The sequence below is a fragment of the Mchenga conophoros genome, linkage group LG7, assembly GCF_057382185.1.
Source record: "Mchenga conophoros isolate Kocher_MC1m ecotype Shallow Benthic linkage group LG7, M_conophoros_male_GT1.1, whole genome shotgun sequence".
Taxonomy (NCBI): Eukaryota; Metazoa; Chordata; class Actinopteri; order Cichliformes; family Cichlidae; genus Mchenga; species Mchenga conophoros.
In genome coordinates this window covers 44,769,440-44,792,811 of record NC_140532.1, presented here as the reverse complement: position 1 = coordinate 44,792,811, position 23,372 = coordinate 44,769,440, and the positions used below count along the sequence as shown (strand labels likewise).

The following is a 23,372-nucleotide window of genomic DNA, read 5'->3' as shown; positions in this document are numbered from 1 at the left end:
TAGCCTGAAGCTCATGCTCACTTGGGTTATGCTGGACAGTGATCCGAAACACATAGCAAGTCCACCTCAAACAAAAAATGTCTGGAATCAAATCAGACTGAGATGCTTCAGCTTAAACAGGCCGTTCAAAAACCCTTCAAAATGGTTGAATTACAGAGGATCGCAGACATGAACATAACATTAGAAATGGAAGATGAGCAAAGGAGAGAAGAACTGCCTCAAAATATTTATTATTAAGGAAGTGAAGTATGTACAAAAAAGTACAAATGTAGAAAGTTTTACACATACACAAAAATGACAAGCCTATTACGCTACAAAACTGATTACATCATATGTAATTTATTGTTTTATTATTATTATTTATTTATTATTTTCATCAGTTTAAAACACTTTGGATTTATAGTATATGTAATAGGTACATACAAATACAGCACATTTCATTTTTCCAGCAATATTTTAAGCTATTTAAGTATCTACGTGGACCATTTTTGCTTTCCTGGAGACACTCAGACTTCCTCTCCAGCCGCCATCCTCTCAATAGCTTCCCAGTCTATTTTGCTCAGGTTGCTGCTTCCACTCTCAGAGAGATTATCCAGCCAGTCCATCTCTGATCTGGAAGCATCACCATGCTCATCCAAAAGCCCTGCCAAAGCCTGAGAAAATATTCAATTAAAAATACATTTTAACACAAAACCACATCATCTGTTTTCCCTTTAGTTACAGTGGGGCAAAAAAGTATTTAGTCAGCCACCAATTGTGCACGTTCCCCCACTTAAAATGATGACAGAGGTCAGTAATTTGCACCAGAGGTACACTTCAACTGTGAGAGACAGAATGTGAAAAAAAAAATCCATGAATTCACATGGTAGGATTTGTAAAGAATTTATTCGTAAATCAGGGTGGAAAATAAGTATTTGGTCACCTCAAACAAGGAAAATCTCTGGCTCTCAGAGACCTGTAACGTCTTCTGTAAGAAGCTTTTCTGTCCCCCACCCGTTACCTGTATGAATGGCACCTGTTTGAACTCATCATCTGTATAAAAGACACCTGTCCACAGCCTCAAACAGTCAGACTCCAAACTCCGCCATGGCCAAGACCAAAGAGCTTTCGAAGGACACCAGGAAAAGTATTGCAGACCTGCACCAGACTGGGAAGAGTGAATCTACAATAGGCAAGCAGCTTGGTGTGAAAAAATCAACTGTGGGAGCAATCATCAGAAAATGGAAGACATACAAGACCACTGATAATCTCCCTCGATCTGGGGCTCCACGCAAGATCTCATCCCGTGGGGTCAAAATGATCATGAGAACGGTGAGCAAAGATCCCAGAACCACACGGGGGGACCTGGTGAATGACCTGCAGAGAGCTGGGACCAAAGTAACAAAGGTCACCATCAGTAACACACTACAACGGCAGGGAATCAAATCCCGCAGTGCCAGACGTGTTCCGCTGCTGAAGCCAGTGCATGTCCAGGCCCGTCTGAAGTTTGCCAGAGAGCACATGGATGATACAGCAGAGGATTGGGAGAATGTCATGTGGTCAGATGAAACCAAAGTAGAACTTTTTGGTACAAACTCAACTCGTCGTGTTTGGAGGAAGAAGAATACTGAGTTGCATCCCAAGAACACCATACCTACTGTGAAGCATGGGGGTGGAAACATCATGCTATGGGGCTGTTTTTCTGCCAAGGGGACAGGACGACTGATCCGTGTTAAGGACAGAATGAATGGGGCCATGTATCGTGAGATTTTGAGCCAAAACCTCCTTCCATCAGTGAGAACTTTGAAGATGAAACGAGGCTGGGTCTTCCAACATGACAATGATCCAAAACACACCGCCCAGGCAACAAAGGAGTGGCTCCGTAAGAAGCATTTGAAAGTCCTGGAGTGGCCTAGCCAGTCTCCAGACCTCAACCCCATAGAAAATCTGTGGCGGGAGTTGAAAGTCCGTGTTGCTCGGCGACAGCCCCAAAACATCACTGCTCTCGAGAAGATCTGCATGGAGGAATGGGCCAAAATACCAGCTACTGTGTGTGCAAACCTGGTAAAGACCTATAGTAAACGTTTGACCTCTGTTATTGCCAACAAAGGTTATGTTACAAAGTATTGAGTTGTATTTTTGTTATTGACCAAATACTTATTTTCCACCCTGATTTACGAATAAATTCTTTACAAATCCTACCATGTGGATTCATGGATTTTTTTTTTTTTTTTCACATTCTGTCTCTCACAGTTGAAGAGTACCTCTGGTGCAAATTACTGACCTCTGTCATCATTTTAGGTGGGGGAACTTGCACAATCGGTGGCTGACTAAATACTTTTTTGCCCCACTGTACACAGAAACATTAAAATTGCTGTTTGGTTTGCTTAAACTAATTAGCAATTACAGTTTTTAATTCAAGCACTGAGTGATCATAAGAGTGACTCAGAGTTGATTTTCCATCTACAGCATCTGGAAAATAGGTGGCAAAAAGTGAGGTTCTTACTATGTTAGACTGCAACTCCTCCTGCAGCCTATCAAACCCTGATTGCTCCATCTCTTCTCGCTCTTTCGGCCTTGTCTGCTCCCTCAGGATCCCTGTTCTTACTGCAGTTCCTTCTGAAGAACTTCTGTTCACTTCCGTCTTTCTCTGGTACCAATCATGCTGTTCCTTACTGTGGCTCGCTGCAGGAAGTTTACTTGGGCTCTTGAGCATACCACGTTTAGTCACTTGAGACAAGCGGTCCTTTGGCAAAAAGGTCGCTGAAACAAATAAATAAACAAATAAATAAAAATTAATCGCACAACCTAAACATTTTTCTTTTTTACAGTTTAAGCATCCATTTACTTTAATACCAATATATTTCATTACAGTACCTGGTCGGTGTAGTCCCAGTCTCCTGTGGTAATCGTCAGAAGGCCGTACCTGCACTTCAGCAAACTGTTGGCGAAGGCTGGCTGGGGTTTGTCCTGACTGGGGTTTCAGACTTCTTTTATTATTGATATCACTGTAAACTCTAGGACAGAGAAATCAACTCCATTACTGTATAAAGCCTCAATTCTTTTTTTGTTTATTTTTTAATACACCGTCTCTGTAGGTACACGTCTTGGATACTCTGCAAAAGTTCTGAATTCATTCTGTAACTAGAAAAAAGGCCACAAAAGGTAACTGTGCGCTCATCTCTTAATAAATGTCAAAACAACTAGAATAGCAGCTCTCACCGATAATTACACCAACTATTATTTCTGGATGAGGATGACAAATGCATTTCAGCTTTAATGCTGGTGACTGCTTATAGCTGAAACACAAGAGTTTGTTTTCAACAAAGTGTCTCTGAATATACGACAGAGGTAGTCGACAGCCCTGACCTCAACATCCTGGCACAAAGACACAGAAGCAAATGAGAGAACAACCTTGGTGCACTTCTATAGATGAACTATTAATGCACTCGTATGATGATAAATTCATGGCATCATAACAGAAGCAGCCTTATTCTACTTGGGCCTTGGACCTTCAGAAAATAAAGTCCATGGGTTCACATAGTTTTCCTCGTCACTGTATATAATCTTTAAAAAAAAGTTTACAAGGAATGTGTTCAACATTCTTATTATTCTTTAATGAGTCTGGTTCCCGGTCGAATTACTGTCACAGACGATACCTGTGAGTGCTGCCTGAGGGAGGAGCAAAGGAAGAGTGTGTGGCGGAGGCCACCTGAGGTCCTTCAGGCCTTGACGAGCTTAATGTGGATGCAGGAGAGGCAAGAAAGTCACTGACCAAAGAAAAAGCTTCATGGGTCCTCTTGTTGTACTGCTCAAGAAGCAGGGCCCTAATAAATCAAGAGAAATAGTTTTGCACAGGCAGACGCATTTCTTTAAGACAACGATTAAGTAAATAAAATACATACTTTTCTTTCTTCTCTCTGCTTCTCGAACTGGTCGTTCTATTTTTGGTTGCTGAATACTGAAGAGAACAAAAAAGTAACAAAGTGAATGGGATATTTCAAATACACAGCATGTGATAGAAACCCTAATGAAAAGGCGACTGAATCTCACCACTGCTGCTGAAGAAGAGAAAGGTTTGTGCTCCCTCTCTCTCAGGGTCTCTCTGTGTTTTTGATAAGCAGCCAGTCTTTCCCTCTGTCTTCTTCTCATCCACATCCTCAGCTCTCTTCTCTCATCCTCTGCATGATTCTGCGACATGGAGCTACTCTGCAGTTGGTCCTGCCTGCTGTGGGACATATTTAACAGCTCAGAGAAAAATCACACTTGTTTAAGTCACCATTTGAGCAGCACTCATTTTTAGTAGTCACTATACCTGCTACGGTGTGGAGTCTGTGAGGTGGACAAATCCAAGTCAGTCTGAGATAAATAGCCTTCTCTTATCAACTCGTCTAAGATTTCTGCTGTATCGGATAGCTCAGTCTGACCCAGATTCTCATCTGCTGATCTAGACATTGACAGGTAGAGGGCAGAATATTTTAATATTCAAGAGAAATGGGAAAAAAGGCGAGCAAATCAACAGCAGAAATGATAAGTTATAAGATCAGTATACCAACTTCAACTTACACGTGAGATATCCTGAATGTTTCATTTAACTGAGCTTCCATTCCTGTAGATAAAACATACAAGAATTATGACTTAAATAACCACGTATGCTAGTACAGTATGTCCTCCATCTATAAAGACAGATTCACAATCAGGTCAAATGGTACAGTAGTCCTCTATTAGAGAAAAATAAACATTATTATACCCAAGTTCAGCTCATTTTGGTGAGACAGAAACATAGAAACAAACAACAAGAGTGACAGCTAGTAAGTGTTATTATAAATCAGCCTGCTGTTAAATATATTTGTTGTCATTAGTGATGTTTTTTTAAATTAATTGCGCGATTACTTGGTGGGCTGTTTAGGTGGGACAGACCAGCTCTGTGACAGTGCGGAGAAGTGGAATAATGAAAAGAAGTTGTTCTTTCAGGACTGGAATCAAACACAAACTCCTCTTCTTGATTTTCATCATCTTCTTGGGATTCACTCAGTTCAGGTAAAATGTCCACATCAGGTGCCCATGCTGTTAGACAATATATAACTGATATCAGCATTTGAACAAAAACAGTGACGCACAATGTAATATCTTATATTTGAAATATATTACAAAAATAACGCTTTCATTATATACTGTAACAAATTTTTTGAGATGAACTAAAAATGCAGATGATTTCACTACAGATGAATACATTTTAGGAAGCACCTTTCTTAGGGACATTGAGTCTGACAGTTTTCTTTACTGCTGTGGTCGTCCTCACATAAGGGACCTTCTCTGGCTTGAGCTTTTCAATAGTGTTAACCAGCTACATGAAGACACAACAGAATAACCAAGAAATTACCTATAACATAAGCATGTCAGCTGTAGAATTCAATTTGTAAACTTTGGTGACATTAAAAATACAAGTAGTATAAGTACAAAACATTTTCTACCATCCCGGAGTTTGAGAAGTCCTTCTCCAAATGATCTGCAATGTTCTGTAGAGCAGCCAACTTGGAATCCAGCTCTGAGAGGCAAGAGGAGAACCTGACTATAGGAGTTGAAGAGGAGACACTGGGTGGTTCAGAGCTCTGGGTCTTTATAGTCTGAAGGATCTCAGAGTCAGACAAATCAACCGTCTCACTGTTTAGTGGAGTGTTTCTCTCGGAAACCCTGCTGGGTTCAATGTGGCTGACTGAAGGGGACTCCTCGGGAATATCTAAAGTATACAAAGATATTTGGAAGAATAGCAGTGGTGTGCTTTAACAGCGGCACAACAATTTTCAGTAGACGGAACTCTATAAAACTTATAAAGACCTGGTTGAGTCGTGGGTTTCAGGAGATTCTCTGGAATTGTGAATGACGGTTGCGGAACGGCACCGACATCATCACCCCTGATAACAGAGGTTGCAAGAACATGAAGCTGAGCAGATGTAGGTGAAGAAGGGTGGATGAATGGAAGATCCTGACGGTGCCTCCTTTCCTCTATATCTAAGACACTTATGAACTGGCGGCTGCCCACATCCTGAAAAAACAAACAAACAAACAAAAAAGATACTTTAAGCAACCTCCTGATGAAATATAATAAAAGGGGTAAAAGTGTGCATAAATCATATGAACTTAATACATTATAGTTACTGCATGAAAAGACCTGCATACTTTTATTTACAGGCGTTAAAAGAGCATCTATGCTAAATATATTCAGTGCATCCAGGTAATAACAGACCCTTTTTTCACAGCAGCTATTTTGACATAAAACAGCAGGTTAAACAATATACTGTTGTATTCAAATATAGCTGTACAATCCAAAAGCACAATTTACTGTAGCTAAAAATTGTAATGCTCCTTTATTTGGTGAATCCAGCATGTATTCCAAGGATCTTACCATAACTTTCTCTTCCTCCTGTCTTGGCTCCTTGGTGTTCTGAATAGTGACTTCACTGCACACCCGGAAATCCCCAGAATTTTGTGCTAGGTGGAGAACACAAACATACACACCCACAGATATTCTCAGTTGTATCATATAATAAATAAATAATCAGACTGTTATCACTGACCCTGCAAATTCAAAGAGACTTACATTTAGGGCTGCCAGCCTGGACAGATACAGCTTTATCCACAAGCTTGGGAGTATAACCTGAAAGAAGAAGAATAAATGCTAAGATTTTTAGCTATAATTCAAGTTTTTCTTTAACTGTTTATGCTAATTATTTATTATGAATAAAAACAGTCAGGCTGTTAAAGAAATTTCATTCAACTACAAATAAATGTAAGCTGTGTAGTAACTTTACAACCATGTAAAACCATTGCATCAACACTTTAACTTTAACTCACCTGGATCTGTGTTGGTGGAAGCATCATGGCACTCTGGGGGCCGTTTACATGCGGAAGCAAAGGCATGGAGCTCAGCTGAAGTGGACATAACTCTGTCCAATAATCTCTGACCAGTCAGTGAAGAGTCAAAAGATTCTAGGAGTTAACAAGAAGCAGATCAATAGAACTGCAAATGGGACATAATATATGATATTGTCTCATCAAGAATGTCCTTATCTCCTTGTTCTTATTTCTGAGGAAAGTTTTAAAGAGTCTGAATAATTATTGCTAGTTCAGAAGAGATTTTTAAAACAGTATTACTTCTCCGCGATTTCAAAAAGAAAGCATACATTTTGTGGCTCCTGGCATCTACAGTGGTGCTTTAATACTCTGAAACTGGAAACTCAACAGTGCCAAAACCTACTAACATACAGTAAGCATGCAATGTCGCTGTAAATATCAAGTGTTGTGCATTTAAGACCAACCAGGAAGAATGGGAATATCCTGTTCGGGGATAATCTCTTTGGCAGCTGCAGGCTCTTCACTCACAGGAAGTTCAGCTGGCTAAATATATAAACATACGTAAAAACATAATAATGAAGCAAACATATGATGAGTGTGTTGTAACTTAATATCTATTAAGCACAAAAAACTTTTTGGAATTAATATCATTCTACCTCATGTGTAGGAATGATGGAGTCATTTGGTCTGAATGTGACCTCAGTTTTTCTCGCCTTCCCCTCTCTCCTCTTCAGCCTAGAAATGACACAAAATGATATATAAGTAAAATAGTGACCAAAAAGGGGGGAAACCACTTAATATAGAACTATTATGTGTTTGCCTGTTGTTGGAGATAGAGGTGGAAGAAGTGGGGTCTCTTCTAGTTGTTTCAGCAGATGGGTCTACTCTAAGTAACTGCAGCCGAGCCTCTTCAGCATTCGGGTTTCTCTTCACTAAGTTAGTCAAATCCTCCATGGAAAAGAGACGAGTTACATGGGTTGAAGCAGTGGCCAAGGGTAACTCCTGTGGGACAGGCATCCATCAATAAGCTATAACACAAGATACAGCGGTACCAAATGTGAAAATCAGGACGTTTGGGAAGCACTGCTTACCATTTTTGGTTCAGATTTAATATGCAGAAGCTTGATCGCAGGTGCTTCTCTAATTGGAGCTGCAATCAAAGGAGGATGTCTGGGAGAAGAAGGCAATCTGGGGAAGGTGATGTTGCTTTGAGAAACAGACTGTACGTGCAGAAGGCGAAGGCCCTGCAGTGCTGCAGGTGTGTGAGCTGGAAAAGCGGGAAGGAGTAGGGAGAACTCTTGACCTCTGGACTGCTCCGATGGCCAAATCTGATTTTGAGAGTTTCTGGGAGTAGGATTGTGTGGAGGATTAAAATTCAGCTGTCTTTTTGGAACTGAAGACCTGTCTGCTTTCTTTAAGGTGGTTTGGTCACTGTGCTTAAACTTTTTCTGATCAAATTTTGAGGTTGCAGGATTTAAAGTGTGCAATGCTTGGGGGTTTTGGGCCGGATAACACTGCGGGGCATTCTGCTGGGGTAACTTCAGGCCCAAAACCTGTGGAACAGAGTCATTTTGGCTGCTACCATTACAAGGCTGCAACACAGGAGTGCTGTGAACAGTGTCTGTAGTGGTGAGAAGGCCCTCGGAGGAGGGGATTAACTTCCTGCTCTCAAACAGCTGAACGTCTGCCGAGTTCGCCTGGACGGACAGTGGCTGCATTTCCTGAAGAAACAAGGACTTATTTCAAACTTGGTTTCACTGTGTTGCAAGCATTATTCACACAGAAAAGCAATCTGTTAACATTTTTCTAAAATTAAGGAATTTCTCTGTTTTTAGGATAAATAAATATATTGGTTTATCTTATCTTATCTTACCTGAAAATTTACACTGGTTGTACTAGACAGCAGAGCTTTTGTCTGTGTCTGTTGATTGGCAGGCTGGTCTGGAGGTCGGCATGTATGGGTGTGAATGAACTGGGTATTCTTGGATCCTGAATATGTCTGTACTGGATGTGGCACAGAGACGGTAGCTTGATTGGGTAAGGTGCTTGGCTCAGGAATGAACCTGGTAGTGGAAGATGATGGCACATTAGGGTCTGAGGAGTTCATGTCTGGGTGGGTCAAAGAAGCACTCTGCTGGGCAAGTTGTAGGTTGGCAAATGTAACTCCCAAAACCTCTCTCAGATTCATGTAGTTGATATGCTGCAATGAAAGGACAAATACGCTCAGTTCAGCGTTAATCTTTTGAATCCAATCCTTCCCTTTTGGTTGGTCCCATTTTTACCTGAACCAGCCTGAATAAGTCTTCACCCAGACGTTCTCTCATTGGTGGAATGTGGGTGGTTGATGGCTGATTGGAGTTTGGAGAATATGCAGTGGCTCCACTAGCTGTGGAGCTTTGTGGATGAAAGTTTGAAGGAGCTACAGATGGTTTGGGGGGTGGCATGCCAGCTGAATCAGAAGTTTCTGCCTGGACTGTAGCCTCAGACTGTATAATGGAAGGTGCAGGAGGCTCTGGGTGTGGAGGTTCTTGTACGCTTCCAGCATGACTGTACAGGAAATTTCACCAATAATTTTGCATGCTTAGATTTGCAGAGATTTTTTTTAAATTTTAGAAATGTCTGAGAAACATGCATTACTGAACAAATTAAATGTTCTCCTCTGAGAAAACAGTGTCACCATTATATATAGGTATAATAACTTACACAGAGGTGGAACTGGATATATTGTCAGTTTTTTCTGAGCAGTCTAGGTCTGCAAGCTTTAAACTCTGAAAACGAAAAAAACAACAATCATATTGTCTTTGACAGTCACGATGATAGAGATGAATACTGGGAATGTTAACAGAGGATACTAACCATGTTGGGTGTGCAGCTTTTTCCACTGGAACCAGAAGACAACACATCCAAGCCCTCACTGTCACTGTGTTTGCCTAGAAATATAATATAAATCCATTAGTATTTTCTCTTTAAAAAACAAACTAACAAAAAACTGTGTTATGGCAGCCTTCATGTTGCAGTATAACATAGCGTCATACAGTCTTTTTCAGGTGTAACATCTAAGTCATCGAGAGATGGCTGTATTGGACTTGACGGTCTGTGTGGCGCATCAAAAGTCAGCTGATTCTGGACAGCAGGGAGAGGACTCTGGTGACTCTTCAGCTCTTCTGGTTCATCTATATGAGAACCACTGCAAGGAAGAAAATAAGAACGACTCATTGGAGAGGCAGCTAAATGGCACAGAGGACCAACAGAACAGCAACATGTAGGAAAAAGTAGGACAGGAGGCACTAACTAAACACAACCCAGTTTTATAAACTGATCAAGACTTATCTATAAAAGAGTAGATTTCATTTGGCCACCTATAATCCAAAATAAACTGACTGGCAAGTACAGACTGGCTCGATAAAGACATCCTCTGAATGTGTGTCAGTCCAGTTTGTTTAATATAGAAATTTATGACTGTAAATAAAATATTGGGCACTCACATGGATAGTTCTCCTTGCTGTAGATTGTGATCTAGACCAGTGACAGGAGTGTTAGCTGATCCGGGGTAGCCTGTGTCAACACTGCTCTCTCTATCTAGCTTACTTTCCACCTCAGACTGCAGCACAGGGGCTACTGTCCATTCCATTTCTGGGACTCGGAAGTGGGCGCTAAAGCAGTCCATCCCAAGTTGAGCGGTGTACCTGCGCTCCAGCAAACTGAGGGAAGTAAGGATGGCAGGTGCTGAGGCTTTGACACGAATCACTACACCTTCATCTGCTGTTCGTCCAACTTTTCCTGCTTTATCTTTCTTTACTCTACCATGATGCCCCATTAGCGCCCTTTTGTCAGCCCAGCGAACCATCCACTCCAGCAGCCTGCCCAGTTCTGGAAACTTAGATTCCAATTGAGTATCCAAGCCCTGCTGCAATTCAGTTACAGCTTCCACAGACACTGAAGGACTAAATATGTTATCTGATGGCTGTGCAGTGGTTGAAGCATTTTGAATAGGCCTACTTTCACTACCAGACAGCCCTCCCATCACTCTTTGGTCTAAAGGCACACTGCTTTGCTGTCGGAGGCCAAACAAACCTTTTTGCCGCCCTATTCTCAGTCCAGGATGAGAACTGGCAGAAGGGTTAGACCTGGTTATGGGGGTTTCATTCCAGACAGAGGAAGTTTGCAGTTCAGGTGTTGTGCCATGTTTTACAGGTCTGTAGCAATAACCAGCTCTGAATACAGGTGGATCATGGCCTGGGTGTTTTCTTGCTGGATTGAGCCCATCTCTTTGACGACGATGTATGGTGGTGAGCACGTCAAAGGTGAGAGAATGCAACTCCTTCTTCCTCAGCTCAGAGCAGTAGCCCTTAAACAAAGGTAGTTCACTGCTCGAGTCCCCACCATCGGTACTATCCTTCTCTAGCACGTAGCTGAGGAAGAGCTCCAGGAAACTCAAGTACTCCTCATCCTCCAGCTCAAACTCCCAGGTCCCAACCACTGGTGGGGAGGGCTCCCTTATTTTCTTGGCACTGCCTTGGTTACTCTCCTCTTGAATTACGCTTTCAATCTTAACAGCAGTCTTCTTTTCATTTTCTCTTTCTTTCTCCTTTCTTTTGACTCTGAAACAATCACATAACGCAAAATAAGATACAAATAAGACACACAACACCACAGAATAATGGCAGTGATAGTATTTCACACTGCCTACCCGGTCATAGCTCTAGAATACTGTTCAGGAGAGACTGCCCCAGATGTATCATCTGTTGTGTCTCCATCAATTCGCATTGATGGGAAACCACAGTCAGTTATGGTGCTGGTACTCAGACTTGTACCCAATGACAGCTGCCCTAACATGGCCATCCCATGTTCCTGATCATCCTCCTCTTCATCCTCTTTCTCCCACAGATTGAGCACAGGGGGAGCCAAGTGCCTTTCTAGTCGTGCCAGATGTTTCCTCCTTTGCCTGTGTTTGTCTTGAATGAGAATCACCATGAGCTCGTTGCCTTCTTCTTTTTTCCCATCTAGGAATCAGATATTACACAGAGAATCAGCATCCAGTTATCACGTGTTTTCAACAGAAATCAAAGCTCAAACACTACTATTATGACTTGTTTTAAAGATCATAATAAATTATTATATAGGCATCACATCTGGCCTTTTAAAATATAAGATGAAGGCTTTCACTGCCTTCTATGCATTTAAAATGCTAAAAGAAGGATTAAAGCCAAAAGCTATTAATTTCTTTAAGTGTTGCACAGCACTTCAAAGCAACTTGCAAACAAAAAGTGGGGTCTGTACCAAGCACATTGCACTGCCTCAGCCTCTCCAACAGCGAGTTATACTTTTCTCTCAAAGGGACTCTGACAGACTCTTTCTCCTCTGGGAAGGCTTTTACAAGTGTGTCTGCAACCTAAGAAAAAAGAAGACAAACCAAAGAATGAAAAATGTAGTCACTAGAGTGTCTTTCATCATAAGATACCATGTATAATTAGACAAGGGATTGTCACCAGAGACACAGGAGGTAGTTCAGACATGAGGCTGAGCAGTATGTCTTGAAGAATTTCATCAGCACTAAGGAAGCGTGAGAAAGGCAGAAGTCGACAGGCCCAAAGGAGAGCATCAACACAGGCAGAATTCACTTCAGAATCTCCAGAAAACTGAGGAGCATAAATATACCAGAGCATTTAGAAGGCATCAGTGGCTAAAGAATAGAGAATAAATTGCACATTCACACTCAAAAAAAGTGTACCTTTTCATCTGTAACATGCTCTCTGGCAGCCTGATACCTCCTGCAACATATTGAGAGCTGGTCTCTGACATGAAGCATCCAGCATAGAGCACACAGCTCCCTGAAAACAACTTCATAGCAGAAATATGGTTAATACAAGTAACCTGAAACTAGATCATCACCAATTATATCCACAATTTACAGTAAGCAGCATCTTACTAATAGTCTGAATGATGTCAGAGTCCAGGTGACCATCATTATTCGGCCCCCTTCTGAAAAAACCACTACGAGTGATGAACTTCATCAATCCATCCGGGAAAGCCTTTTCCTCCTCAGCAGCAGATCGATGAGAATACTTCTTCTTGATCTGATTAAAGACAGAAAAATGTTTACCACCACCTATTCCACAGGACATGATCGACCACATTATTTTGTCCATATGCATAGCAGACCAATGAAGATCTATTAAAAAAAGAAAAGGGTAGGCAGTGAGACAAAAAGCATTTTCATGTGTCTTTTAGAACACACTCGTAATACAAAATTGTAAACAAGAAATTTAGTTGTTGTTTTTTTAATTAATCTAAATCATTCATTCAAACTAGAATATCCCACTTCTTTTTTAAGCCCTTCCTTAAGCGAAGAAATACCTTGTGTAGCAGGTGTCTGGCACGGCGCAGAGAGCTGATGTACCACTGAGCAGCAGAACGGCAACACCGGCCAGATCTTAGGAGCAACACTAATCTTTGAAGATCCATAGAGACTTTGTGTCGACATGTGATTTCTGCAAACTGCCCCTCTGTCCCTATTTGATCCTAATCATGAGACACACGCACAACATTTAGCAGACAATTATCCTGTGAATGTACCATATGTAAACACTGATCTTCTATTAATGCACCTGTGTGTTGGGAGAAGGCTGTGGACAGTACAGAGGTGGGGAGGGAAGATACAGTCCACTGGGCACCAAGGTAGGTAGGGAAGAACACAGGTCTTTGGCTTTGTCCAGCAAGGTAGACAAGGGTGAAGATAAAACATTCAGTCCTGCAATGACTGAAGCTTTCAGAATCTCCTGTATGGAGATCTGTAACAAGTCCCAGTCTTCTCCTTCCAAAGGATCTTAAAAGACAACCACGCAAAGACAAAACAATAGCACAGACAGCAAGGTTAAAAGGTTTCATGTGCACTGGGATCACCTCATAGAAGTCAGGTCTCACTAACCTGATAAGCTCTTGTCAGCATCTTTATCAATGCAATCTTGGGAGGCAGTCTTGTTGCCCAGAAAAGACTCCAACTCCGCCTGAAAAATGCTTTCTGGTTCTAAAACTGCTGGCAGGTGGAGCTCTCTCCTCCTGAGCCTGTCATAAAACATGTCACAGGGGAAAAAAAAATTCACAAATATTGAAGTCCATCCATCCACCCTCTTCTGTTTATGCAGTTTAATATACGATATTCTAAAAACATCAGCCTGTTTGTTATACGTTTTCAAACTGACCGAGTGAAGTCAAAATGGTTGGTGCAGTAACTGGTGTACGCCAGGCTCAGAGACACTGCTGTTTTCCAGTCCCCCAGATGATAAGCTAACCAAACAGACTCAGGAAGTAGACCCCCTATCAGGAGCAGGTCCTGAGCATAGTCCACTGTCCATACTTCCGAAAGATGCTGCTGTCGAACTGCACGAGCCACCTCCTCTTGGCACAACGACACCACACGCTCAACACTAGGGGCTGAGGAAAGACATATTACATGATACAACAATACATGCTATGAATAAATCCTAATAAATTTTTAACTGATGAGTAAGTTGTCAACACACCATGAGGTAGATGTAGTGGAGGCAGAACTACGACATTGTGAGCGGGCAGGACGAAGAGCGGCTGGTTGGTGAAGTAAGAGGCCATGAATCTCCCCAGTGTCTGAACCACCGCAAAGGCAGCGTCATTGTGAAGGTCCATCGGGAGCCATGGGCAAGGAAGAGAATCTACTGAAGGGTGTAAAGGCAGAGATAATAAATAACATCTTCTATTTACAGTGATTTGGTTACTTGATTTCTGCATATAACCAGTAAATTAGAATTATGGTTTGTCTAAACTATATGTCAGATAGTCAGATGAAGTCAGTTTTCCCACTATTATCTGACATTAATACTCCCCTCAGAATTGTATGAAAATAAAGTTTTCATGACACTTCATGTGTACAGTAACACTATCAATGTCTTTATAGAGAAACAGTCTGAAAATGTGTTCAATTTTCCTGTCTTGCCACCCTTCTACTTCTCCAGCTGGCAGCTGGTTTTCATATAGAACTCATATAAACACATTTGATTTCCACTGTGGTCAAATTGTGCTTTTTAAAGTTATTCTGAGAGACTGTAACCTACTGCCTATCTATGAGACATAAAAGCAGACAGTAAACTCTGCTTTAAAGCAGCTTTTAAAGCCTGGTCTTGTAGACAGAGAGATGTATGTGAATGTCGAATCAAAGTATTTCATGCTAATGACTCTTTTTATGTGCACCCTGCATGCTTTAAAGCGTGAGGTAATATAAAATGATGTACTGCATGCAGCAGAATATGGTCACAGAACAATCTGCAGTAACTGTGTGATAGATCACATCAAGAACAAAAAAGTACACTACTGCCCTAAAACTTTGTTAAATGTAATAAGACCTGCTATCACATATAGTTCCTGCCTTGTTTTTCCTCAATTTCCTTTGGTCTGTTTATCAAATAATGTCTCTTCTGGGTCATCTGTTGTTTAAAACCATCTGTTGTAATTGCTTGCATCTAATGTAGTGAACTGATCTTTTGCCTCCAAATATCACATTTCCATTGTTAAATAATGAACACTATCCCTGTTAAAAACAAACAAGCCTAACTGCAAAGGATTTATTAGAAAGTTTCCAACAATGGCTTTAATTACTTAACATCTTGATTCTCGAAACTTACTCAAAGATGAGGTTTTGGAGGTCACGCTGTCCTTCTCCTGTCGAGCCCTGTACAGTATCAGCTGAGACATGTGGTCCCCCAGCTGCTGGGCTTCTTTTAGTTGGTACTGTGATAGCAGACTATACAGGAGAGCCAGACAAAGCCGTGTCTGCTGAAAGACACTACGATCACAACCTAACAAGAGAGGCATATAATGACTATTTTAAACTGACTGCGACTATGCAGTCTGGTGCCCTAATGTAAAACCTGAAATATACTTGTTCTTACTTTTGTCACTCTCTTGACAAATCTGTAACCGCCACACATCGGCACTTTCCGGGTATAAGCCACACAGGAAAAGATGTTCACCTAGTGCAACAAAGGACAAACTTTTAGTTAAACAACACCCACACAAGATGCACTATTTCTGTGTGCTTATTTTGTCTTTTAATACATAAAGTGTAACTGTTATATTTGGTAATATTTGGTAAAAAAAAAAAACAAAAAAAAACTTTTGGGTTTTTCACTTTCTGTATCTGGCATCAGAGTTACGTTTGAAAAAATACTGTAGTTATCCATCCTGCTCCATACCTGGATAACTCAGCAGTGCGGGGCCCTCTTCTAGTCTTTCTCCAATACCCTGCAGTGCTGTCTGAATCTGGGACATGATGACAGACAAATGCTGATCTTCCTCATCCCAGCCATCATAGCCTTTAAATCTTTTTAGTTCTTCTTTATACTGCTGGGTGACCCTGTACACCAGCTGCCACACTCCCAACAATCTGCCCCAAACAAAAAACAACAAAATCAAATTCTGTAAGACTTTGATAAAGCCTTATATTCAGTGGACGACATGAAATTTAGTGGCTAAAGCTAAGCTTTGCTTATAACTACTTATGTAGAGAAAAAGTCTGTTCCAACCTGCTAGACGGTCGCTGAGGAGCAGGTTGAGCTTGAGGTACAAATATTGATTTCTCCTCTTTCTCATCCTGTAACTGAGGCACATGATATATATCTGAAGAGGAGAGCTGTGGTGGATGTGAAGCAGATTGCTTCTCAATAGAGGGCCAGTCAGATTCTTGCTGCAAGCAGTAAGTGTGGTCAAGAGAATCAGAGATAAGCTGCAATATAAGCATGACTCTGGATAGACTTTCAGATGATACCAGGCATTGGCTCATGTGTTTGGAGTCAGGATGAGGGTTTAGAATAAGGCATATTATCTGTTTCGTAAACTCCACCATCAGCCCTAAGCAGTTGGGCCCATTTGAGTGAACAGTATCCCAGGAAAGGAAAGAAATAAGGGTCTTGATGAGCTGTGAGAGCCAAGTAAATGGCGAGGTATTCATTCTTCCTGTATGGATGACAGAGTTGGGTACCAAATGGAGTAAAGCAGCAAATCGAACCAAAAAGTGCAGGGTGTGCCTCAGCAGAGGAGCTCTGTGTTCCACTGCATTTCCAAGAGAGATGCCAAAGGCCCACGCAGTCAACAATCTACTCTGGATCTTCCCAAGTTTACGGTGAAGAAGAGTCTCCCTCTCCAGTTCAACAGAATCAGTTTCATAATCTTGGCCAGTAACAAATGAGGTGTCAGCGTGTGTCTCTAGGGCATGGATCGTGTCAAACATTGATGCAAACTCCAAACGACCACCATCCTCCACATGAGAACCGGCAGGAAGTCCATCTAGATCAGAGTCATCTTCAAAGACGGCCTAGGAAGCCACACACACAAACAGCAGATTAAAACAGTCAGGACACATTATAAATCAGTGTTACCCAGACTAAAACAAGACATTTCTCTCTAATAATATGTGACTGACTTGTATGTTTTCAAGAAGCTCCTTTGTGCCACCCAGTGTCTGCTGGTCCAGCAGAAATTGAGGCAAAGTGGATCCATTTGTGGCTGCTGAAATGAAAGAGCCTGTGGTCTTGGGTCGACATGTACTAGTGGGACTAAATACATCCAGGCTGAGGTCCAGATTCAAGCAGGATACCGAGTCCAACCATGCCTTTACATGACTCTAGAAATAACAAATATACGTAAATTGTAATGCTTAGAGTACTAATAATTTTCTAAAAGTCCTGGGCTAATTACCTGTGATTCATCCAGCATTCGGCTGGTCTTCTCAAGATCTTTTCTTGTGTCCTTCAGAAGTGTTTTTAGTAACAGGGCAGGAGAAGGCCTGTCTAACACCCTCATCACTGTGGCCATGTAACCATCAGACACAATGAGATACAACAGTCGTGGATGCCAGGTCACAGAATACCGCTGTCTCATCACGTCCCGCACAGACAAACTGGAGCTGGACAAAGAGGCTTCCCCATTCCTTGTAGACATGGGTGGACTTCATAGAGAAACATAAGATCAGCACAGAAATTAGAACAAAATAAAGAAAGGGAACATATGCTCAAACCAATCAACAACTTTTCAAATGGAGTAGTAAGTGACAAGCACGACAGCCTTTAAATAAAGTATACCGGTAAGTGACGAGAGGGTGCAGGGGTAGGAAGTGTGCGGGTCCAAAGTCGACATTGCAACCAGAGCTTGTTAAAGTGAGCAGACCCCCAAGGCGAGCCAGCATAAGAAGAGAGCCTCGCTTCAAAACACATGCGAAGAAAAGGCCTCCAGGGGACCAGCTGACACTGCCCACCCAATAGGACCTGAAAGAGAAGAAATGCAATTAGTTTCAGCTAATTTTTACATATATAGGACCAAATCATCCCTAACAAGTGACTTTACATATTATGGTGAAGGCTACATAATGTTATAAATAAACTCCCGTTTCATAAACACTTAGAGATGACAAATAATGCTATTTTAACATGAGAAAACCTCACATGGGAGCAGACTCAGGGATGAGATAAGAATCATTCCAACAGAGATCCCAAAATACTTTCAACCACAAAGAGCCTTGTGTGATACATCACACCATTTAGTAGTAGTGGCAGTCGTGATTGCACTTCTTGGCAATTTTGACACATTTGTATATATATAGTTGATTTCTCTTCCTGGGATGCTGGGAAAGGATCATGCAATGCTGTTTATTTCTTGTAAATACTGTACAATCTAGCAGTGACTGTTAAATAGAAGTTTTCTCGCAAATTTAACTGGATGACTGTCGCACAGTGCAAATCATTTTTACTTGTACACACTGACCTTATGTATTTGGAGGGGATCTCCATTTTCTTACTTCCACATCCTCCGAGGCCACTTGATATCGAGACAAAATTCTGCATGCTCACAAAGAGGACCTGTGTAGCCTAAATTCCAACAGGCAACACACGTTTTGATTTATGTTTCTACTGATCAATGGACCTAAAAAATGTAGATGTGAAAAAAGAAAGAAGCTACATGCTCACCTTAGGTTTCCTCTGGTTCAGAACAATGGCTAACAGTCGGCCGTCTGGTGAGAAGGCTGGCACCAAAGCCCCTCTGGACTTGACTGGTTGGCATGGTGGAGTGAGACGAGACATGGGATATGTCTTAGTGGCCCACTGTATCCTGTATCCCACAAAACTAAAAAGAAAAAAATAGTCCTTTTAGTTCTATATGTTTACTATTTAAATTTACTATGTAAATGTTTCGAATTATATTTACTCAAGGAGAGTCTTACTGTTACAGCAATGTGTTCACTCACCCTGATTTCAAGTGACCTTCTTTCCATTTAATCTTAAGGCAAGTGATAACAAGCTTCTTCCCAGATGTGAAAACAAAGGCAGATAAGCAGCTATCACCCATAACCTGAGGTAGTTTGGATGACAAAAAAACATATAAGATCTCTAGACAATAAGAAATGATGAGAAGGTCTTTAAAATGCTTTTGTTGATTTAAATATGGCACAAATATGGATTCTGTTTAGAAACCAGACCTCTGTCTTGACAAAAATTGTGTGCTGGGATGCTTCTTTGTCTTGGGAAGAAGGCAGGATGGTGTCTTCTAGGGACTTTATCAGAGCCCAGTGTCCTTTGACTGGACCATCTCGCAATCCTGTCAAATCCTTCACGTCTATACATTCCCACAGGAAAACTTGCCCAGTTATGGCCACCAATAGCACACGTGTCCCATCACAGGAAACCTGGAGGGACAGCCTTGAGGAATTCCCTGTGAAAATATCGGATCGGATAATTTTGTTACAGATGTTCACTACGTGTGTGTGTGTGTGTGTGTGTGTGTGTGTGTGTGTGTGTGTGTGTGTGTGTGTGTGTGTGTGTGTGTGTATAATCTATACAAATAGAATAATTAATTAAAATAAGTTAGGTGCCTAGAACAGAAACAGCTTTAGTGAAGGTTACAAATGATCTTCTTATGGCCTCTGACAGTGGACTCATCTCTGTGCTTGTCCTGCTAGACCTTAGTGCAGCATTCGATACTGTTGACCATAATATCCTATTAGAGCGATTAGAACATGCTGTAGGTATTACAGGTACTGCACTGCAGTGGTTTGTATCATATCTATCTAATAGACTCCAATTTGTGCATGTAAATGGAGAGTCCTCTTCACACACTGAGGTTAATTATGGAGTTCCACAGGGTTCAGTGCTAGGACCAATTCTGTTTACATTAAACATTAAAGTTAGAAATATCCTGTCTCAGAGTGACGCTGAAAAACTAGTTCATGCATTTATTACTTCCAGGCTGGACTACTGTAATTCATTATTATCAGGATGTCCAAAAAACTCACTGAAAAGCCTTCAGCTAATCCAAAATGCTGCAGCAAGAGTACTGACAGGGACAGAGAGAGCATATCTCTCCTGTTTTGGCTTCCCTTCATTGGCTTCCTGTTAAATCCAGAATTGAATTCAAAATCCTGCTCCTCACATACAAGGTCTTAAATAATCAGGCCCCATCTTATCTTAATGACCTTGTAGTACCATATCACCCTATTAGAGCACTTCGCTCTCGCTCTGCAGGCCTACTTGTTGTTCCTAGAGTATTTAAAAGTAGAATGGGAGGGAGAGCCTTCAGTTTTCAGGCCCCTCTTCTGTGGAACCAGCTTCCAGTTTGGATTCGGGAGACAGACACTATCTCTACTTTTAAGATTAGGCTTAAAACTTTCCTTTTTGCTAAAACAGATAGTTAGGGCTGGACCAGGTGACCCTGAATCCTCCCTTAGTTATGCTGCAATTGACGTAGGCTGCCGGGGGATTCCCATGATGCATTGAGTTTTTCCTTTCCAGTCACCTTTCTCACTCACTATGTATTAACAGACCTCTCTGCATTGAATCATATCTGTTATTAACCTCGGTCTCTCTTCCACAGCATGTCTTTTATCCTGTCTTCCTTCTCTCACCCCAACCAGTCGCAGCAGATGGCCGCCCCTCCCTGAGCCTGGTTCTGCCGGAGGTTTCTTCCTGTTAAAAGGGAGTTTTTCCTTCCCACTGTCGCCAAAGTGCTCGCTCATAGGCGACTTTTGTTGTGATTTGGCGCCATATAAATAAAATTGAATTGAATTGAATTAGAACAGTTAGGATAAGTAAAACTAAGATATTCATGCACTGCAATGATAAATTAAAAGGAAATATGCCAAAGTTAAAACAATACTTTGTTCAGTATAGACAAGATATTTAAAGTGATGCATATAAAGGTCCCACAACTGATTTATTCAATTTATTGAAAACTTTCAAATACTACACAAATCAAACTATTTTGCCTCTAGGTGTCTTTATAAAATACACACATACCCTGAAAAGAAGTAATTATCTGAACTATTTCTGGGACTCCTGCAGCAGTCTTCAGCAAATCTTTATCCCGGTTCCACAGAAACACTTCTCCAGAGACCAAAAGACCACAAAGCCACATACCTGGAACAAAAACCAAGAACAAGATAAATTTCTTAGCCAATATTCAGAGCTAAATACATTACTTTGCTTCGAGTTGACATACTAAGCTCACCGTTTTGCGATGAAGCCATTGTCACAACATTGTTGAGCAAAGGATGGAGTTTAGGAGTTCTCTTCTTGGTACGACCAGACACCATGTTAATTTCACTGATCCTCTTGTCATCCAACAGAAACACAGATTCCTTCTCCTGAAGAGCCATGACACCTGCTTGTAATCATATTTTGTATGTCTATAGAAATGTATTTTCGTAAAAATGAATTCCCCTCACCTGCCCGAGCCAGCAGAAGCGCGGCCATGGTTTCTTCCGTTTGATGCTGGATGACAGAACAACTTCCAACTTCAGCTCCATGTTTGAAAGACAGCATCAGTGCTTCCTTGTGACTGTGCATTCAGGAAACTGTAACGGCAACACAGACAGTGTATTTTTCCAGACGTAGTCGTAAATCTCCCTGAGATACGATACGATAAATAACGTGCTCACTGCAAATGTATTCATTATATTGTGAGCTAAAATTAACTTTGCTTAAAACCAACAGCAACAACAACAAAGACGGGGAAGAAACATTACTGTAGGTAACAGTATGATTAACATGAAAAGAATAGCGTTAGCAGCCTAGCTGGTTCTGTTTAGTGCGCAGAGACAAAGTCCCTAAGAAGCCTAACCTGAGTATTTGAAGTACATTGGCTATATTCACTGGTTATCTTCAGACTAAGCGATGCTGAGAATTTTATTATAACTTACCTATTTGGAATTTATACCGTATATAATCACGAAATATTTCGAAACTCCCTCCGCTTCAGTAGCCAGAATTGCTTCCCATGATCCTCCGGGAGGAAGCTTCAGCGCGTTGCCGTAGGAACGTGACGGCAGCTGTGGCAGACGCTCTCCGCTCCCTCCATGTTTTTAACTCGGTGAGTACCAAATCCTCACAGCTGTTATTTTGCTCGTGAAAGATATACAGCTTCATGTCACCCCTGGAAGCTGAACATATTGTAAATTTCCTCTCTTCCATTCGTCATGACGTTTATATGACTTTCTGGCTCTTTATGCCAAATGTTGTATTTTTTTCAATACTAAAACACTGCAGCCTGAACATTGGAGGGACATTTTGTTACCGTTCTGTCGTGCGGAATAATGCTTAAAAAACAAACAAACAAAAGGGGTTAACTTCCAAAGTTATTACAGTGAAGTCAACCTAAACTAAAAAGAGTAAAAATGCGTCTTAATTAGCTGACATAAAACAAGACCAGACCATCTTAACCTTGCCTCATGACTTTCTCTCCAAACTGCTCAACCTAAGCTGTCCATCTGATATACTCGGTGTAGGCTCTTTACCTTACAATATAAATAACATTTCCGGTGATTGCTGTTATATAAAATTGAATTGAATTGAACTGAATTGAAGAATATTACAAATGAATTAATAAAGTGAAATGGCAAAATTGACTCTGGCCAATACTGAAATTAAACTATGTACAAAACCTGAAAATATGGAAAAATACAAAATTAGAATAAATCTATGTCCTACTTGACATTTGAAATGTCTAGTACCTGCAATATCAAAACTGAAAACAAAAGAATGTTTTTTCTTTTGTTTCCTTGCTTTTTGGTTGTGTTTGTGCATATTAGGTGACGGGGGAAAGGACTAATGGGCACTAGGGATGGGTATGAGAGCAATAAACAAGGCCGGTTGTGAATTGGTTTGGCATAAAATTTAAGGAATGGACTTTTTATATTGACAGTGCCATATTAAAATGCTCCCCACCCAATTCAGTGAGAAATAACACTAACAGTACTGACAATAATTGCACTTTTTCTTTAAACATCAGTGCATTGCTCCAAATGCACAAATACAATGAGTGTTATATGCTATATGCAGGATACAAAAAAAAAAAAACAGAACATGGCTGTAAAAGCATTCTAATGCCAGCAGATGGCGACCTGCTGCAATAAGAATGAATTCTTCTGAGCACAGAAAAGCATTTTTGAGTTAACATGAGGAGCTTGACTCGAGTCAACGTGAGCACTGTGGCAAATAAACAGAAGCATAAAAGGCCTTTTGTAC

The 23,372-nt window shown here is 41.1% G+C and overlaps 1 protein-coding gene across 6 annotated transcripts; it reads right to left on the bottom strand.

Annotated features, from left to right (window-relative positions):
• Positions 1-220: 220 nt before the first annotated feature.
• On the bottom strand, positions 221-22,170 carry cplane1 (ciliogenesis and planar polarity effector 1). 6 transcript variants are annotated; one of them, XM_085279594.1, is made up of 51 exons: positions 22,049-22,170; positions 21,575-21,703; positions 21,358-21,493; positions 21,147-21,266; positions 19,334-19,566; positions 19,103-19,206; positions 18,825-18,981; positions 18,622-18,725; positions 17,943-18,125; positions 17,560-17,809; positions 17,285-17,485; positions 16,389-17,176; positions 16,059-16,249; positions 15,756-15,836; positions 15,489-15,662; positions 14,358-14,525; positions 14,037-14,268; positions 13,763-13,899; positions 13,443-13,660; positions 13,192-13,356; positions 12,764-12,911; positions 12,566-12,675; positions 12,324-12,473; positions 12,115-12,226; positions 11,525-11,837; positions 10,320-11,435; positions 9,870-10,021; positions 9,691-9,764; positions 9,538-9,602; positions 9,117-9,381; positions 8,708-9,034; positions 7,926-8,555; positions 7,655-7,836; positions 7,491-7,569; positions 7,299-7,377; positions 6,835-6,969; positions 6,581-6,637; positions 6,386-6,471; positions 5,818-6,025; positions 5,645-5,719; positions 5,454-5,551; positions 5,227-5,326; positions 4,873-5,046; positions 4,546-4,588; positions 4,295-4,426; positions 4,033-4,207; positions 3,885-3,940; positions 3,639-3,806; positions 2,857-2,996; positions 2,486-2,742; positions 221-653 (listed from the first exon to the last, which is right to left on the bottom strand). In XM_085279594.1, the coding sequence occupies exons 2-51, from the start codon at positions 21,653-21,655 to the stop codon at positions 507-509; spliced, it is 9,576 nt and encodes a 3,191-aa protein (XP_085135720.1). In that variant the 5' UTR covers positions 21,656-21,703; positions 22,049-22,170; the 3' UTR covers positions 221-506. The 6 variants fall into 6 exon arrangements, with proteins under 6 accessions (XP_085135720.1, XP_085135721.1, XP_085135716.1 ...); XM_085279595.1 differs by having other exon boundaries at positions 5,454-5,527; XM_085279590.1 differs by having other exon boundaries at positions 5,454-5,719.
• Between the last annotated feature and the right edge of the window lie 1,202 nt (positions 22,171-23,372).

What these genes read in the sequence shown, in the direction of transcription:
- cplane1 (XM_085279590.1), bottom strand. Translation starts at nt 21,655, where the DNA reads ATGGAGCTGAAGTTGGAAGTTGTTCTGTCATCCAGCATCAAACGGAAG. An exon ending in AAAGCTGCACACCCAACATG is followed by an intron (nt 9,603 to 9,690) that starts GTTAGTATCCTC and finishes TTTCGTTTTCAG; the next exon opens with AGTTTAAAGCTTGCAGACCT. An exon ending in AGCAGAGAGAAGAAAGAAAA is followed by an intron (nt 3,807 to 3,884) that starts GTATGTATTTTA and finishes TTGATTTATTAG; the next exon opens with GGCCCTGCTTCTTGAGCAGT.